The following is a 19,029-nucleotide window of genomic DNA, read 5'->3' as shown; positions in this document are numbered from 1 at the left end:
TCTTTTCTACAAAAGTAATTGAATGTTAGTCAACAATTCATGAACTGCAGAGGTACTGGCTATGTTTCCTGCTGTTTCCAAGGGGGAAGAACCTTAGCAACATATATCCTACTGATAGGCTAACGTATGCTGCACAGATTCAGCGGTCAGAACTCCCCCCATAGTTTGCAAAATATCTCTTCCCCACGAATTGAGGGGAAGGTGTTCCAGGACAAATGGTCTAAAATGCCCTTATAACCTTCCTATTGGGTACTAATGCTGTAGAAGCCAGGCCATGGGCCAATGTTTTTTAATGATCTCAGAAGAATCAGTCCCTGTATCCCAAAGACCTTTGAACTTTTTCCCATTAATTGTTAATGTAAGTGTGGGACGGTTTTCTAAACCAGAAACCCAAAAAGTTCCAGAGAGTCCTGTGGAGCCAGACCCCTTCCTTCCCTCGTTCTTGTTTTAGGAATGGATTAGTAGAAGGAAACATGGGCAAAATATTAGTTGAGCTATTCTCGTTCCTTGAGGGATGATGAGGACTCCCACCCCAGCTTCAATCATGATTTTAATTTTTCTAGTATAATCATAGTCTATAATTCCTGGTAAAATTTTAATCCCTTTAAGTGCTGAACTACTTTTTCCCAGTACTATTTCTATCGACCCCTCTGGAATAGGTCCAAATACTCCAGTCCCCAACACCTACACACCCATTTGTGGGGTCAATACTGCCCGGGCAGAGACACAGGTCCAGTCCGGCACTTCCTAGGGTGCCTCGGACAAGGTCATGGACAGTGAGGTGTTTCTTTGAGGAATGAATCTGATAGGAGTAGCTGGTCCACTTAATGCCCTGTATACTTGCATTTTGGGGGTCCAGGGCAGGCCCCTCCTCCTGTTTCCCTACACGGGAAGGAGATTTCCTTGAATGTCAGTTCTAACATGGCACTCATTAGCCCAATGAGCCCCCCTCTGACATTTCGGTCAAATATCTGGATTTCTCCTGGGCTGACTACCCACCCCTCTACCTGCAGGGCAATTCCTTCTAAAATGTCCTGGTTGCCCTCATTGAAAACAAGGCTTTGGTCTAGCTCCACCTAGGCTCCCCCTAAGAGCAATCAAAAATATTTCCATGGGAAATTCTTCTGGCCCTCGCTCTTTCAAAGCTTTTTGAAGGTCAGCTTTTACCTGCTCCCCATCAGTAATATTAACCCCCCTGCCTGTGAAAACAAGGGACTAAGTTCTAAAACCGTCAGTTTTAACAGCAGTGCCCTGCTTCTCTAAAAGAACCACCAATTGACCAATGAATACCTGAACAGAATTACTGGCACCCATCTTCAATCCACCCTCACCATCAATCTCTTACAGGCTTGCTGGCCAACCTTCCAAGGGCCATCTCCCAACGTCTCCCTAATTCCCCATCTTGCTGGGGGTCTCCACCTGTAGCGCCTGCACTATGGGATGGTACACGAGCTGAGAACTAGGCTGGAGATTTAAAAACATACAGACACAGACAGACAGAGACATGGGGACGCGGGTCATCTTTGATACAAGAATGCCAAGTTTATTGTGCTTTAGGGAAGCTTATATAAGGATCTTTCGGCTGCAGGCCTCACCAGAACCCACTCTCCTGCCATCAGGGTCTTGTGCTCAGAGCAGCTGCAGGCACAGGGAAACAAGTTGTTTTGTTCAGTTCGCTCCAGCAAACAAAAGGTCTGAGGCAGGCAGAGAAAGTCAAGGGGCCAGGGGTCTGCAGCCCCCAACACCTAGGGAAACACAGACTCCTAATACCTCTATGAGACAAGGACACAAACAAGCTCATGCAGTGACTGCCCTGCCTCTCCCAGGTGTGTGCTGTCGCCATGGTTCTGGCCAGCATGTCCACAGACTCACTTTTGAGGATGTGATGCATTCAGTGCAGGCTGTACCCTGTCTGAACCATGCAGATACTCATCGCAGAGCTCAAGGGCCTCTGTAGATACAACAGGAGATTCAAGTAAGCCACCCTGTCCGGGTTACCACTCTGTGGCCTCACAAGTTAGAAGTAGGTGCCCTGTCCTTAAGCACTTTGTCTCTGTCACATTTTCATGGTATCTTGATGTGTTTTGAGGTGAGCAAAAAGGTATGTGGAAGTGTACTGTGAAGACATGTCCTCTGGGAAGCAGAAACTAGATCTCACCCTGGCTGTATCATGAGGTCCTTGCTGAGGGCCTAGGATGTGTGTGCTGTCTGTTGTGTGCCACACATCCCCATAGGCTAATTATCCACAGCCTTGCTGTGTCTGCCAACAGTGCTGGTGACAAGCCACAGTCTTCCTTCTCCTTCTTCTTCTTCTTTTTTTTTTTTTTTTTTGGTTGTTATTTTGTTTTTGTTTTTTCGAGACAGGGTGTCCTCTGTAACAACCCTGACTGTCCTGGAACTTGCCCTGTAGATCAGGCTGGTCTCTAACCCTTGGAGATTCACCTGCCTCTGCCTCCCGCCTGGCCAGGTCTTCATTTTTCATAGAGTTTAACTCGACTTACTTGTCACGTTGTTCCTCAGACCTTTCGTCATGCTCTGTCCACACTGTCATTTGTGTGTCCTGCCTGTGCATGGCGGCCACGTCACCAGCCACCTGCGTGTGCTGTGACACAGTAGCCCCTCTCGGTCAGCATGTGTCTGCCATTGCTTGCTGGATAGCTTATTTAGCTCCCAGTACTTTTGGTTTTCAGGAGCAGTTTAAAAAGTAGCAAGTACAACACTTAATATCTTTGCCTTCTTGAAGGTAAGGATGCAGAGGCTGTGACTTAGTGGTAGAGCACCCGCCTGGCATTTGCAAGGCCCTAAGTAGCATCCCTGGCACTGACCAAAAATGGAAATAAGGTCAGGTACAAGCAGGGTTGGCTGGGTGTGCCTCCTCAGTGAATGTTTGAACAAGGAGAAGTCCCTCCATCACTCCCACTGCTCCAGCCCAGTGCTCGAGGATGTGGCCGTCTGTCAACCTTCACTAGGCAGTGGGCAGCTGTTCACTGATGTTAGCTAACATCAGGCTTTGGTGTTGGGTGAGCAAGAGGGTGGCTATCAGTCACTCCAAAGATACACATATGCTCCGTGTCTCCCGACTTGCCATGTGGACTTGGGAGTTGTTTTTTATTGTTTTTTTTTCTAATCTCAGTCGTTGGCTTTACCAGTACACACTCAGGAGCCAGATGCTGGATAAAAGCCAACTAGCTCAGAGGCAGGGGAAGCACCCAGCTGACCTTCCTCCTCATCTAGCATCCCTGAAAAACTTCCTTTCTCCTTTCCATCTCAAACAAACAAAAAACAACTCAAAATAAATGTCCCTCCCTTCTGCTTCCTGTGTGTGTCTCTCTCTGTCCTCCTGACTCCCTCTTGCTCTCCATGGCTTTTTCTTATTTACTTCCTGCCATCTGGTTGCTCGCTCTGCCTCTTGACCTATGGTTGCCTTTATTTAATTCTGTTTATAATAAACAGAAAGCTCTGAGATTAAAGGTGTGTGCTAGGGCTGAGCCACGCCACAACTAGAAACAGATTTTTCCAGTAAATAATGTAATCTCCAGGTTCACTGTGTGATCAAATATCCTGCAACACTGAGTTCCAGAGGGCTTAGGATTTTTAAGAGAAGATCCCCAAATTCAGGGCTTTAATGTAAAGCTTCAGATCTGTTACGTTGTGAACTAATTAAGTTTTGTCAGGTGCCTTAGGGCCACGCTGTGGCCACCAGTAGCCTCTGCTTTGACTCCTGTGTTAAAAGTGTCTAGCACTTTCCTCATCAGAACTGGGTATAGCTGCTCGGTCTCTGGAATCGCAGTCCTCCCACATCAGGTATGACCAGCACCCACCTTCTGGAAAAACTGGGAGATGTGGACTGTGGTGTGTGTTGGGAATGGGGCTCCTTGGCTCCTCCCTCAAGTACCACTGCTGAAGGGACGGTCACCTAGCACCAACTCTGCAGGGATAAATCACCCCTCGGGGGTGTCACAGGAAACAGTCTCTAACTTAGGCAAAGCCCGTGTTCCTCTTTGTGTTCCATGAAAGCATACTGTGTTGTGAACCTGAATTACAATGTGAGAGGGTCCTTTATTCCAGGATCCCAGTTCTCACGAGGCTGGGCTTTGAGTGCCTAATCCTTGGCTTGCTATGGACACAGGGGACATCAAGAGCTGATGTCTGACACCTCCCTAGCTTGGATGTGAGGCCACACTTGTAGTGGGTTTCATCATCCTGCACAAGTACTCCTTCAGGTGAATTAGTCTTTTGTTGAGTTATTCAGGACTGGGAGAAGCTCAGACACGCCCTTGCCCCTCATCATTTGTCCTGAGACCACATGAATCTAGCATGCTCTGGTAGCCAGACCTGCTCACCCTCCTCCACTTCAGTGTGTTGGGAAGCCTGGGAGGATGCTGACTCTGTCCTGGGGAACATATGTGTGAATCTCACATAATTACAGCAGGGCCCACGGGGAAGGGGTGTGCACCCACAGGGCAAGGGTGTGTCTGAGGAGGCTGGGGTGGCTAGGATCAAGCAGGGATGAGTCTGCGTCTAGCAGGTTGTTCTTGAACCCCGCCACATGCAGGCTAAGAACATCGTATGTGCCGTTGCATTAAATCCCCACAATGCCACATGCCTGCTGCCAGGGCAAACCAGAGAAGTTCTCAGATCCCAGGAGCATGCTAGAGCCTCCACCCGTCCTCTGGGTCGGTCATGCCCAGGTGCCGGTTTGTGGTGCTTTTAGTGCCGCTGCAGCTGTGGAACAACTCGTTCTCCTGTTTCATCTTAGCTGTTCTCGGGATGGGTGGTTTTGTTTTTTTTTTTTTTTTTTTGGTTTTTCGAGACAGGGTTTCTCTGTGGTTTTTGGAGCCTTCCTGGAACTAGCTCTTGTAGACCAGGCTGGTCTCGAACTCACAGAGATCCACCTGCCTCTGCCTCCCAAGTGCTGGGATTAAAGGCGTGCGCCACCACCGCCCGGCAGGCAGGATGGGTGGTTTTGTTTGCTTTCCAGGAGGGTCTCTGTAACTCAGTCTGGTCTCGGATTCACAGTGATTCTGCCTCAACCTCCTGAGTGCTTGCTTGTGCTTACCTGTCACGTGTGCTTGCCCGCAGCTGGCTTCCTGTTTCCACAGGTGGCCTGGGGATAATGAAGGTCATTCTTCCTTGGCTCGCCAACCTAAGAATGCCTCTGACAAGATACAGAGACACCATAGGAGGGACTTGTGCATCACTAAGCATGACAGAAAGGTAGCAAGTTTACCCCAAAATAGGGCTCATGTGCCACCAGGGTGTTCCTTGGCTTTGTGTCAAAGGCAGCCAGGACAGTCCGTGAATGGATGAGTAGTTGCCATGGATGTGGTCTGTCATGTCAGCTGAGTGTGGCTGTACTGCTCCAGGATAAGAACCTCAGCACCCAGACACTAGGACTCTTAGTGACAGTCAGGTGCGAGGAAAACCTCTGCAGATGAGAACCCAGAGGCGTCTGCCTTGGTTAGGTCACTGTTGCTGTGATCAAACCATGACCAAAAGCAACTTGAAGAGGAAGGGCTTTATTTGGCTGACATATCCTGAGTCACAGTCCCTTAAGGAAAGGCAGGGCAGGAACTGAACTTGGGCAGGAACCTGGAGGCAGCAGCGGTTGCAGAGGCTGCAGGAGGAGAGCTGCTTACTGCCCACGTCCTGCTCAGCCTGCTGTCTTAGAGCTCCTAGAGCCGCCAGCCCAAGAATGGCACCACCCAACACGAGCTAAGGAAATACCCTATGGGCTTGCCTACAGCAGCCCTTATGGACATAATTTCTTGGGTGAGTTCCCTCCTCAGATGACGATAGCTTTTATCAGGGTGACAGAAAACTAGGTAGCACATGTGTTTGAGTAGACTGGGAGCGTGTGTGTGGCGCTCTGGATAGGAGATGCCCTCGTTGTCTGTTCTTAGCCTTGAGCCCAGCCGTGGCTCACACCCAGGGCCTGGCGTGTGCTAAGTTCTCCCTGCGCTGTCCCCACTGTTCCTACTCTCGTACAGACCAGTGTCACTGCTGCACGGGGCTTTGGGTCCCGCCTTGTCTACCGTCACCGTATTTCTGCTGCCCAGGGGGGCTCTCTGGTACAAAGAGCCGGCCCAATTGCTCTGACTTATCCAGCCCCCTCCCCACAGTTGCCTTCAGCACCAGGACCTGAGTTTTCGTTTTACTCTGTCTTTAAGCCTGACTCTTACATGAGCTAAAAGATACTCTGACCATTAAAGAAGGGAGAGAGCTCCATCTTGTTCCAGATTCCTCCACCTTTGGTGGCCAGCCTAGCACAACTCTTTGTAATTTACCCCATCTGACTCTCTGCCTCCGGGGGGCAGTCTCCTCGTGCCAAGGAGTGAGAAGCCATATCCATCAAATGAGTCCTCCTGTGGGCCGGTGTCCTGACTTGCATGATTAGACTCCTGGGTTTGTGGACGCGGCGCTCCTCACAGTTGAAATTATGTCTTGGAAGGATGGCTACGAGCAGCTCCGACAGCTTTCCCAGCATGCCATGAAGGGTGTGATCCGAGTGAAGTTTGTCAATGACCTTGGGGTGGATGAAGCTGGCATCGACCAGGACGGAGTCTTTAAGGAGTTTTTGGAGGAGATCATCAAGAGGGTATTTGATCCAGCACTCAATCTGTTCAAGGTGGGCAAGGGGCACCCGTGGGACTGGCTGCAGTCAGACACAGAGAACCCATGTGGAGTAAGGTGGCCCCTTAACTCCCACCTCTCCTGTCCTTTCTCCTGACAGACAACTAGTGGAGATGAGAGGCTGTACCCCTCACCCACATCCTACATCCACGAGAATTACCTGCAGCTCTTCGAGTTTGTGGGGAAGATGCTGGGAAAGGCTGTGTATGAGGTAGGCCCTCAGAGGGGCATGCGACAAATTGAAGTGATGCCCAGGAACTGGACATGGTGGCGCACCCTGTAATCCCAGCACTCGGGAAGCAGAGGCTGGAATCTCTGTGTTCAAGGCCAGCCTGGTCTATAGAGCGAGTTCCAGGACAGCCAGGGCTACACAAAGAGACCCTGTCTGGAAAGCCACGAAGTGACATGTGAGAGAGGGCATGCAAGTCGTCTGTTTTGTGGGTGGAGCCAAAGCGCCACATGCTTGCTCAGCAGTTTCTGCCGCTGACACCCCAGCCCAGTGCTGAAATCTGGCATCTGAGTGGCAACTTCAGAACAAAACGGAGGTTCCTGGGAGTCAGCAAATGAGAGCAGAAAGATAGGTGTAGCCAGCAATGCAGTGGGCACCTTCCTCCTATGAGCCTGTTACTTCTTTGGTAAAGTGGACATAGGAAAAGCTGCGTGATTGAGTTGTCATCCTGGTGAGGGCCATACCTGGTACTAGGTCCACATCTCAGGTCTGTTGTGGCTTCTGCTCCTTCAGCTCGCGGGGTCAAGGTAGTTGGGGCTTCCTTGGGCATCAGGGGAGTCCCTCACAACTCCTGGTATCCATCCATGGACACTCAGGTTATATGAACTGCTGAGCTGAGGCCTCAACCCTGCACTACATGGATCCAGGGTCTGTGCCCAAGACCGTTGCTCTCCAGATCCCTAGGTCGTTTCTTAGATGGCGGGAGGTACAGCTCCAGACTGATGTATAGGCACCACTGGTGGCCTCAGGTTGCACCTACAGCCCAAGCTGCCTGGCCGATAGCTGAGTCCCGCTCTCCTGGTTTTTCTAGGGGATCGTGGTGGACGTACCCTTTGCCTCTTTCTTCCTGAGCCAGATGCTCGGGCACCACCACAGCATCTTCTACAGTTCTGTGGACGAGCTCCCATCGCTGGACTCAGAGTTCTATAAAAACCTCACATCCATCAAGGTCAGTGCTGAGAATCACAGCCAACAACACCAGCTAGGGTCCACCCTTCCAGTCACTGAGACCTAGAGCGTGCCCACCCCTCCCCTCTGGTCCCTCTCCCAGCTAAGGCTCACAGCCTCCTCCATCCTCATGACAAGGGACCTCTGCTGGAGGCGGGGCCCGCAGCTGTCCGTGGCCTCTCAAGGAGGGAAGACCTCCACCTCTACCCATACAAGCTCCAGTGCTTTCTCTCTGTTCCTCAGCGCTATGATGGGGACATCGCTGACCTTGGGCTGACACTGTCTTACGATGAAGATGTCATGGGTCAGGTATGTGGGCTGATCTGGCAGACTTCTTCCAGTCTTTAGACCTGCCAATTTATGTGCTTTCCCTCAGCAGTCTGCCCCTGATGATCTGTCTGTCGCCTGGCCAGGAGGGAGCCTTTCCTGTTTCTTCTTTGCCAGCCTGGCCTTTTGCATACCGACCTCAACCAGCTCCTACAGAACCTGTGCTTTGCCTGTGTCACATCTTGGTCCACCCAGCCTTCCTGTTCTAGTGTGTGACAAGCTGTGAGCCTCAGTTTGGAAATCCTTGCTGAGGACTGGCCATATAAATGGCGGTTTCTGACTTGATGTGGAGGGACAGCACCTGAGAAGAAGTTCCTCTAGGGACGTCACATCCTTGTTACAGTGTCATCAGGAGTAGAGGAGAAAAGGCTCTGGAGTCAGGCAGGCACGACTCTCCATGTCCTCTGCCCCCTCCTCGTAGGTCCCTGCAGGAGGCTCTCTGTCCATGTAGCCTGAGGTCTGCTCTGGAGAAACCCTGAGCATGTTGGTGCAGTGGCTGCTCAAACTCAGCCTGCATCACCTCAAAGGTTATCCAATGAATAGAGCACCTGCAGCGCCTGGTCTGTAGTGTATTGTTGTAATGTGTGCCCTGTGTCTTTCAGATTTTCCCATAGGCATACGCACCTGTGTATGCACGTGTACATGAGTGTGTGTGCACGTGTGTGTTGCAGAGATGATACTATGTCTCTTGCAATATAATCTTGTCCCCCAGTAAGTCCTTGCTCTGATGGAATTTTTAGGTAGCCATTGTCCAGGTTCTTAGTTCCCAGTGAGTGTTGACTTCCACTGCTGCCCTCAGCACCAGCATTTCCCTCTGTGGCATCCAGCAGCCTTAGTGCACATGTTTGGACAAGGATTAGATGAGAAACCTTTCCTGCTTGTTGATGTTTTGGCCGTGAGGTTTTATTTAAAAAAATGATCATTCTCCAACACATAGCATCCTAATTCCGTCATTGTTGTGGTCAGCCTCTCTGTTAGAACTCTGCAGTGATTACTCCTGTCTTCTCCCCCAGCTTGTCTGCCATGAGCTGGTTCCTGGAGGGAAGACCATTCCTGTTACCAATGAAAATAAGTGAGTATAGAAGCCGGCACTTAAGGTCAGCACTTGAAAAGACTTACTTCATTCTGGTTCTCCGGAATTAGGCTAGGAATTTATTAAGATAGATTGAGGTGGAAAGAGACCATAAATACCATAATGGGATTTCCTGGTTATAGTTCATAGGCTAGAATTGTATTAAGCTCAATTTGCAAAATAAGAGTGGATGGTTTTACTGTTTGCAGAATCACTTGGAAGGTCAGAGGCACTGGCCACTGTCCCTAGGAGTGTAGTGACAGCCCCACTGGGACATGAGGGCAGGCGGGCAGGAACACTGGAGGATGACTGTGTGCTCAGGAAGCAGTGTCAATGCAGATGTGGCAGATGTGCACTTACGGTTGGGGGCTGCCAAGGCGCAGCAGCTCTGTCACAGATAATCACAGAACTTGGCAGAAGGGGGCGTTGGGCCTCTTGTCAGTTTTCTGCCACCCCTACTTGGGATTTGAACTGTTTGTCTGAGCGTTCATCTGGACAAGGACAAGTGAGTCGTCTGGTCCCAGTGCAGCGCTCCTGCACCCTGTTCCTCTGGTCAGCTAGTCTGGTAGCCAGTGTGCTTCGGGAGCTTTGTGTTTTAACTTTAGCAGTCAGACGAACAGACAGTGCTCAGCAGAGTTCAGACATGTCAGTGCTGCCCTGTAGCCACATGGCATTGGTCTGAAAACTTAGAACAAAGCACGGCCCACAGAGAAGAGATGGCTGGGGTTTGGGTCTTGATGCAGTGCTAAGTCCTGGTTCTACATGTGTGTGACGTGTGACTGTCCTCACAGGCAGTGTGTGACGTGTGACTGTTCCTCACGGGCAGTGTGTGACGTGTGACTGTCCTCACGGGCAGTGTGTGACGTGTGACTGTCCTCACGGGCAGTGTGTGACGTATGACTGTTCCTCACGGGCAGTGTGTGATGTGTGACTGCTCCTCACGGACAATGTGTGTGACTGTCCTCACAGGCAGTGTGTGACGTGTGACTGTCCTCACGGGCAGTGTGTGACTGTTCCTCACAGGCAGTGTGTGAAATAATGTATAGAACAGTTTCTGAGACATCTAGCTGAAAGGGGTCATAAAACTTTTGACAGCAGATATGGTACATGTCCTGTAGATCCTGCTCACCTCCCAGGGACGCCACCTCTTTTATGGGAGCTGTGGCAAAGGGTGATGGTATACAAGCATGTGTGCATGAGAGAGAGAGGAGGGGGGTGTTAGAAAACGTGTGTTCACACAGGCTGAAAGGCCAGGGGATCAATCTACGCAGACTGAAGGACCAGGGAGGTGAGTTCATGGATGCTGAAGGGTCAGAGGAGGTGATACTATGCAGGCTAAAGGACCAGGGATGTGAGACTATGCAGGATTTGCTGGAACAAGATTCTTTCTTATCCTGACATGAAGACTTAATAGAAACTCATGTCATAACTCTGGCCTATGGTGAAACCTCAGAATATGGCAAGGATACCTGGTTCTGTCCTTGACCCAGGCTCCCAGCAGTTCCTTTTTACCCCTTGGAATAATCCAGCTGCATTTTCGGAGAATGTGGGCCCACCTAGCACCCTAGGCTCTAGTGAACTTTGACTGTGAAGTTGTTGGAGCTCTAAGCTGTGTCCTTGTGAGTGATCAAGTGGGACTCACCTGTGCAGGTGACTCCAGCTCCTGAGAACATGGGGGATCATCACAGGGTGTTACATTGGGGGCTGTGAGGACAAGTGAACAAGGTCATGCCTTGGACACTTGATGCTGTCATGGTGACGCACAGTGTGTGACTTGGGAGTCACCATCGTGGGTATCACCATCGTTGTTCTGGTAGATGCTGGAGTGTGGGTTTTTTTTTGTTGTTTTGGAAAATGGTTCAAAAGTGTTAGGCTTATATCTCTTAGCCCATTTGGCAGCAGCCTGTCCTGGACTGTTAGTTCCATTGTTCCTCTTTCTTGTTAACAGAATTAGCTACATCCATCTGATGGCACATTTTCGGATGCACACGCAGATCAAAAACCAGACAGCTGCTCTCATTAGTGGCTTCCGTTCCATTATTAAGCCCGAGTGGATCCGAATGTTCTCTACCCCTGAGCTTCAACGTCTCATCTCTGGGGACAACGCGGAGATCGATCTGGAAGATTTAAAGTAAGGGGCAGTGAGAAGGGAAGGGTGATGTGCTCAGCTAGAAGGACAGCTGTTCCCCTTGCTAGGCTTCTAATGCAGAGTTATTCTGGGAGCCCCTGCACAGTTAGCATCCTGAGGATGAGACCATGCCATGTGAACTTGTACTGCCTGTACCCATGAGTGTTAGCGTACGCTGAGCCCCTCCCCCTCCCTTGGATTGCTTTCAGGAAGCACACTGTGTACTACGGAGGTTTTCATGGCAGTCACAGAGTCATCATCTGGCTCTGGGATATTCTGGCTTCCGACTTCACGCCTGATGAAAGAGCCATGTTCCTGAAGGTATCTCGTTCACAACCTCTGTGTGTTCCTGAGCATGTGCAGTCCTCAGCCGCTCTGTAATTCACACTGAACACAGTAGGGTTATCAGAGGGCCACACAGTGTCAGTGTAGCCTCGCTCCTGTGTCAAAAGCTGAGGAACCAGAGAGGGGCTGGAGAGACAGAGCCTGCTCCTCATGTGGAGCAGGGCCCCGTGTGCCACTGTGCTCCACCCTTGCCATCTTCAGTACTGCCTCATTACTTTAAGAAAACAGTGGCGCACACCTTTAATCCCAGCACTTGGGAGGCAGAGATAGGCAGAGCTCTGAGTTTGAGGCCAACATGGTCTACATAATGAGTTCCAGGACAACCTGGGCTACACAGAGAAACCCTGTCTCAAAAGAAGGAAAGAGGGAGGGAGAGAGGGAGGGAGGGAGGGAGGGAGGGAGGGAGGGAGGGAGGGAGGGAGGGAGGGAGGGCGGGAGGGCGGGCGGGCGGGCAGACAACCCTAAATATCCCTCCACTGTAGAGCTCTACCCCCAGTAGTGCCACACCCACTTGCACAGCCACACAGCGTCCCGAGGAAACACAGTTGTCTAGGCTGATGACACTATGGATGCTTTGAGGGAGTACAGGTGTTGAGTCAGGTTCTCTCTGTGTGGCCCAGGCAGGACTTCATAGCCTAGCCTACTTCAGACTTAGGGTAGTCCTCCTGCCTCAGCATCTTTAGTACTGGAATTCCAGGTGTGGCCTTTATGCCTGCCTTATTTGTACTTTCTCAAATATAGCATCTTTGTTAACTGTTTCCTGCCCTAGTGTCAGTGATGTTCCTGGGTGTCACTGGTTTTGATGAATGATCTCCACAGAGTGTAGGCATTCGTAGGACACTGAGGCACACACATGCCTGTCTCTGTTATGTGTGGGTAGATTGTCATTAAAATGCATCATCATTGTGCCGCCTGCTCTCTCTCTGAAAAGACATAGTCCAGGAGTACATTTAGCACCTTGGAATCTCTTCCCTAAGGCCTCCTGGCTGGCTTTCTCTATCTCCCTCCCTCCCTCCCTGCCTCCCTCCCTCCCTGCCTCCCTCCCTCCCTCCCTCCCTTCCTCTCTCCAGGCAGGGTCTCATGTATCCCAACATGCTCTCAGATTTGCCCTGTAACCTGTAGCCAAGAATGACCTTGAAGTCCTGATCCTCCCCTGTCCACCTCTGAGAGCTGGTGTTACAAATGCAGCCATCACGCCTAGCTTATACTCTTGTTCTGTGTGACCACTTTTGTGAAGACCAACAGCTGGTCTTCTTCCTTGCTGGCCAATCTGAATTCAATTCCCTTCTGCTAAGGAAGCCTTCACCTATTCCAGTCCAACCAGTGTATACACAGGCTCCACTCTCATGGGTCTCCAGGGGTGCAGGGGCATTTGTTGCAACAAGTGGTTCTGGGAGCATCAGCTGGTTTTCCCAACAGTGTACCACCTGGGCAAAGCAGGCTGCTGCTTGTGAGGTTGCATGCCCTGCTTCCTAGAGAGCAGTGCAAATGGCTCACACTTGAACAGTCACCTGCCCGTGTAACAAATGAGTCTGAGCCTTAGGTCATCTGTCACCAGACCTGCATTTGTTACACACCTGCCTTCTCTGACTGCACAGGCTCCAGTCCAGCTGAAAACGTGTAAATTCTTGCATGAGAGGATATGACCATGTTGCTTTTAAACGTTGAGAGCTAATGTTCCCCGCTCCCTCTGGTCAGCCCCAGTTTGCAAAGTTAAACGTGTTAGAGCAGCAACATAGTAACTTTTTAATATATTTATTTTATTTTTACTGGTGTATATATGTCTGTGTAAGTATATGCTGTGTGTGTCAGTGCCCTCAGTGGCCCATTAAGTTACAGGAAGTTGTGAGCTTCCTGACATGGGTCTGGGAATCAAACTCGGGTCCTCAGGAAGAGCAGCCAGTGCTCCTATAACCACTGACCCGTCTGTCCAGTCCCAGGAATATAGTGACTTATTAAAAACCTTTTGAAACATGGTACATAAAGCCATCTAGCCATTATAACATCATTTAAGTGGTCATCTTATGACCCACACTACATTAGCTACCAAATTTCGGAGCCAGGCTTAGAATTCTGTCTCTTAGAAAAACAAAAAAACAGCATGTGTTTGGTTACTGCCGAGTTAAAGCAGGGATTTCCCGGGTCTTCCCTTTGAGGCTGACCTGTGAGTTTCTGGTGTGGTCAGATACCCATGTCTGGAGCAAGCACATCTGAAACATAAGGCAGGGGCTGTGTTTGCAGAGTGCCAGGAGTGCATTTGCACGCTGATGAGAAGCGTGGCTGGTGCCTACAGGCTCCACATCCAGTGTCCCACACCTTGGTCCCTACAGCCTGACTGGCTTGAAACCTGGCTTTTCTCAGCATGCTGATTGCTGCCGAGTCTCCTGCAGACCCAGCCCACAGGATGCTCTGCATGTGTGTAAGACAGCAAGCAGTGCCAGTGCATGAGTCATGGGTTCAAGCTGCACTGGACTCACTGACTCCAGGCCTTGGCTCATGAGTGCCTCTAGTGTCTGCTCACCCAAGCCCCCTCGGATGTCGCCAGTGCTGTCCTCCCTGAGGACAGATGCCGCTAATCTGTTCCTGCTGCTGCTTACTAGGTGACCGCGCAGTGAGACCCACTCTGAACTCTGGTCCTGCACAACGGGAGCTGAAGGGCATCTTCAGCTGCAGTTGAAGTAGAAAGCCAGTGTGGCTGGAGGAGCGTCTGTGTCAGACAGTAGTGTAAACAGGAGATCTGTCTCATGGAATGTCATCCCCAGCTGCCCTACAAGCCATCAGTCTTGTACAAGGGGCCACATTTTTCCAGAGAGTGGCACCCTTGAGACACGTGGTGTGTTCTGGGCATGTGTTGGGAAAGTACTCCCTGTCAGCCCTAGTTCTAGTGAAAGATCAGTGAACAGCACATGGAGGGAGAAGAGCCCAGCATGGCTGCAGTAGCAAAACCCCTACTGCCCACTGACCCCACTTTGTATTGCAGTTTGTGACCAGCTGCTCCCGGCCCCCACTCCTAGGATTTGCCTACCTCAAGCCTCCGTTCTCCATCCGCTGTGTGGAAGTGTCGGATGACCAGGTAACTAAAGCCGCGTCCTTTCCTTCTTTCCCTTCTGCCTAGTTCTCTGTGTGCCCATCCTATACCCCACACCCCTGCCTACATGGTTCTCAGGGCATGAAAGTCGCCCACAGCCGGCACAGCAGACCCGGGTCAGTGTGGGCTCTCGGCACTCTTACCTGTGAGTTCCCTCCTTGAGGAAGGCCGGGGAGTGGGTGTGTATTTAGGATGCTGATCTGTCAAGGTTCAAAATCCGAGAGTAAGGGTCAGCGAGGGTGCCGCTCAGGATAAGGGCAAATCCAGGTCGGCTTCCCAGATCCTCCCCTGGTGGCCATGCACACCTGGCAAGCTGCCTGTGGTCTGCAAGTTAAAGGAGAATTTCCTAGGATTCTTGTGTCCAGTGTGTTACGAGCCTGCCCTGTGCCGGCCTGCTGGTCTCTGTGTCCCTGCCTCACCACCTCTTTTCTGACTGCACTCCCTTAGTCAAACACTAGGTGGCCCTCCACCTCCAGACTTCAGGAAGAGTTGAGCCATGGGCCATGGTACTTGCAGTCAGAGAAGGGGTGTTAGGCGGCCTTAGGGAACTGGTAAGTGTCCGTTAGCCAGGAGGCCCTCGTCTGAGGTTTCCTAACACAGGACTCCCATGTGAGTGCTCAGAACACCGAGTGTCCCCCCTCAGCTTCTCAGGCCACTGTCCCTGCTGGGCTTCACTTGTGTGCACCTACATTGGCACCTTCTGAGCCACAGCTGTGGTGTGTGCTTGCAGGACACTGGGGATACCCTGGGCAGTGTCCTCAGGGGCTTCTTCACCATCCGCAAGCGGGAGCCAGGTGGACGGCTGCCCACCTCTTCCACCTGCTTCAACCTGCTCAAGCTGCCCAACTACAGCAAGAAAAGCGTCCTCCGAGAGAAACTACGCTACGCCATCAGCATGAACACAGGCTTCGAGCTCTCCTAGCCCAGCCCGTCTCACCCACCTGTCCTCGAGAGCGCCCAGACTACAGAGCCCTTCAGCCCCTGGAGCAGCTGCTCCCAGGAGTGTGGCCAGCTTACTTGAGTCCTCAGACCCCTAATAGCCATGAGATGCCCAAGCTTGGGGATGCTGCACAGCACACAGTGTGCTGGAGAGTGCCGTGAAAAATAAGCTCCTGCCCCTCCCACGTGCCCTCTTTCTGCCTTCTGGGGCCTAAAACCTGGGCCTAGCGATCGCAGAGAAGCTCCTGGTAGTTCTGTGAGGCTCTCTTCCTTTGCCCTCTGAGTACACAAAGCCTGTGCCTGCGAGCTCCTCCTTCCATTCTGAAAACTCAGGTAAGGCCTTGCCAAGCCTCTATGCACAGCAGAGTCCCTGCCTCTACCCTGCCCACAGCAGCCTCTTCCCAGGCAATCAAACCCAGCTCCTGCCAGGGAGGCTGCTGAGCTCAGTCAGGTCTCTCTTACAGGGAACAGATGTTCCACACCATAGCCCTCCCTCCCAAGTCCTCAGCAGGCCATGCTGTCAGGAAACCCTTGCTGTCAGTACCTGGCCTGTGCATGGTGTCCTAGCTTGGGAGAGAATCTTGTCACCCCTGTAGAGCTGCCTCGTTTCTGGGGTGCCCAGAACTTACTGGATCTGCGTATCTGCCCGCCTTGTTACCTTATCGAGAACACAAGAACCTGCAATGCCCAGCATCTGGGCAGTGCTTTGCTCCGGGAACTGCAAAGCCCATCCCTTGGCAAGGGACCCCTTTGCACTGACTGGCCCAGGAGGCTGCGGGTGTATCCCCCACACCTCCGCACCACCTCTGTTGGCTCTGCTCCTTTTTAGGTTTGGACTTCATCCTGTTTTCCCACCCATTGTGCTCCTGGCCCTCTTTTCCTCTTTATCCTAAGAACTTTCTCCAGGTTCTGGATGCCGAGGCAGAAGCTCTGGGCTCAGTGATCTGGTGACAGCCATGTGCCTCTTGTCTCATCAAATTCTTGCATCCCTCCTCCACTCTGTGGAGCCAGCTTAGGGCTATAGCGCTCAAAGAAAGGAGACACCTTCCATCAGGAACCTGCACACTGTGGGAAAGTGAGCACGCTCTGTTCCCACTTCAGCAAGAAACTGTGGCTGGAAGCCTGGGAAAGGCCCCAGGCTTCTGTAGATCACTTGGCTGGAAGGATGGCAAGGTCCCTGGAAGACGCCTGGCAGCCGTGTGTGCTCAGCGTGCCCACAGACTCCTGTGCCCCGTGCACAGCCTACCTACATGAATAACATGGAGCCTGGGAATTCCAGCGGGACATGGGGAGAGAGTGGTTAAGAACACCAGTATCGACTTGACCCGTTCGGTTTTACCTAGGGTTGTCTGTAGTTCGCTTCGAGCCTGTTTTCCAGCAGTTGTGACATCACACTAGCCAAGCACCAAGTCTGTGTCATAGCCGGTGTTCACTGGCACCCCATCTACTCTTGGTGGCTCCAAAAAAGGAGTGGGGTTTTTGTTATTGTCGGTAACTTATGGACTAAGACTTGTCAGGGCCTTATTAAATTTGTACTTGAGCATATGGTGGCTCTGCCCTGATTTGTACTCAGGCCTATGTCTGGATGACTCAGGTCACATCAGGCACCCACAGTACCAGAAAGACACAGGGTGTTTTGACAGACATCCTGGCTTCAGCAGTGAGTCAGGAGAGCTGGGTAGTTGTCACACATGCCCAGGTTTGTTTTCAGAAGGGGCATTTCAGAGACACATCCCTAGAGCCCGTCTCCTTCTGCCTCCTTCCTACAGGTAGCACCAGGATTGCATACATGGCTTTGAAGTTTATGACTTACATTGTACCTACAAAAGCCAGCTTGCTTGATGGGGAAAGACAAGATATGTCTCTTGCTTGGGATATCTCTTAACACCCCAGGGTCCCCACTAACATAAAAATGCTGCAAAGCCCCAAAGACACACCGTCTGCCTGCTATGTGTATACACCCAACTGAAACTAAAGCCTGGCTCTGGTACAGGTTTTAGAACTGAGGCTGGTGTAAAAGGCTAGCTTGAGTAAGGGAAGCAAGCAGGATTGTTGGCTAGGCTGGCAGGGCCTGTGTGAAGTCTGTTGCTGGCAGTGGCGAAGCCGTCAGCTTTGTTCTTCAGCTGTACTGCTACAAGTGGAGGTCGGGCAGGTACCGGGCTCCCCTAAGTTTGGCCAGGGTCTGGATCCAGTGCACCCTAGTTTGTGTGGGTACCATATCTCCGCTGCTTGAATGCTAGGGCCACAGGTTTGAGTCACACCTCAGTGGACTTGCTCAGACTGACGGCAAGACTGGAAAGTAGTTCGTCACATGGGCTGCAGGGTCAGACTCCTGACCCTGAGTCCCGGGAGCCCAGTTCACACCCGTTTCTTTCGAGGAGACTTTGGTGCTATGTGCTGAGAAGCAGTGTGGCGAGAGCATGAGCTGTCCTGGACCTGGCTCAGGATTTGCTTCTAGCTGGCAGTCTCCTGTTTTCCTCACCTGTCACTTTGGGGAGTCAGGCTAAGTCGGGCAGAGTGGCACACGTCTATAATCCCAGACCCTGAGAGCCAGCCCGGGATAAACAGCAGAAGTGGACGCGAGCCACAAGAACCAAACAAACCCAAGAAGCCAGGGCTACCACAGGCCTGAGTGGCTTCTGTCCCTCACAGAGTGGACCTGCCATTTCATACAATTTACACAGGCTGGGGACTCATCTGTGTGGGACAGTGCCTCAGCAAAAGATGCTTCAGCTAGCGCAGAACTGACCCGAGGTGTTTGCACGCCTGTGCGTCTCCAGGAGCTGGGCTTTGCTTCCACACCAGTGTGAGACCAATGTTGGAGAAGCTGCATCAGGACCTAGGACAGGCCAGCAGTCCCCAGCCCTTGGCACCTGGGTCCTGATGAAATAATTTCCTCATTGTTGTCTTGACAGTCAACGCTAGTGACAAGCGTATGTGTAACAGATGGAGTAGATCGGGGGCCTGGGCTGAGGGCTTAGCCATCCATCCATGCCACAGGGCTCGTGTCCCAACTCTGCCGCCCACCAACTGGGAGCTCGGGCCAAGTTCCCTTGCTTCTTGGAGCTGAAGTTTCCCCTCCCAGGCAGCAGAGAAAGACCTGAGAGGCCCTGATCACCTGTGGGCAGCCGGTGATTCCTGGTGGCTGGAGAGAGTTGATATTTTCTCTAGAGTTTCTTTGTTCTTTAAACTCCTGGGTAGGAGAAATTGCTATCAGCAGACATCCCAGAGATTGCTGCTGGGCCAAACAGTGCTACTGCCCCTGAGCCAGAGCCCTCGCTGCACCCCATACCTCCACCACACTCACCAGACAATGCCTC

The 19,029-nt window shown here is 51.6% G+C and overlaps 1 protein-coding gene across 4 annotated transcripts in view; it reads left to right on the top strand.

The window, feature by feature from the left end:
- Nucleotides 1–17,252, top strand: part of Ube3b (ubiquitin protein ligase E3B) — a 54,884-nt gene extending 37,632 nt beyond the window's left edge. For all 4 annotated transcript variants that reach the window (XM_057764251.1, XM_057764249.1, XM_057764252.1 and 1 more), the window contains 9 exons: nt 6,452–6,628; nt 6,734–6,844; nt 7,674–7,811; nt 8,054–8,119; nt 9,151–9,209; nt 11,158–11,340; nt 11,547–11,658; nt 14,663–14,755; nt 15,501–17,252. In XM_057764251.1, coding sequence (XP_057620234.1) covers nt 6,452–6,628; nt 6,734–6,844; nt 7,674–7,811; nt 8,054–8,119; nt 9,151–9,209; nt 11,158–11,340; nt 11,547–11,658; nt 14,663–14,755; nt 15,501–15,692 — 1,131 coding nt within the window. In that variant the 3' untranslated portion in view covers nt 15,693–17,252. The remainder of the gene's footprint in view (nt 1–6,451; nt 6,629–6,733; nt 6,845–7,673; nt 7,812–8,053; nt 8,120–9,150; nt 9,210–11,157; nt 11,341–11,546; nt 11,659–14,662; nt 14,756–15,500) is intronic.
- Nucleotides 17,253–19,029: the final 1,777 nt, after the last annotated feature.

This window comes from Chionomys nivalis, chromosome 3 (genome assembly GCF_950005125.1).
Source record: "Chionomys nivalis chromosome 3, mChiNiv1.1, whole genome shotgun sequence".
Taxonomy (NCBI): domain Eukaryota; kingdom Metazoa; phylum Chordata; class Mammalia; order Rodentia; family Cricetidae; genus Chionomys; species Chionomys nivalis.
This window is presented reverse-complemented; position numbering and strand designations above follow the sequence as displayed.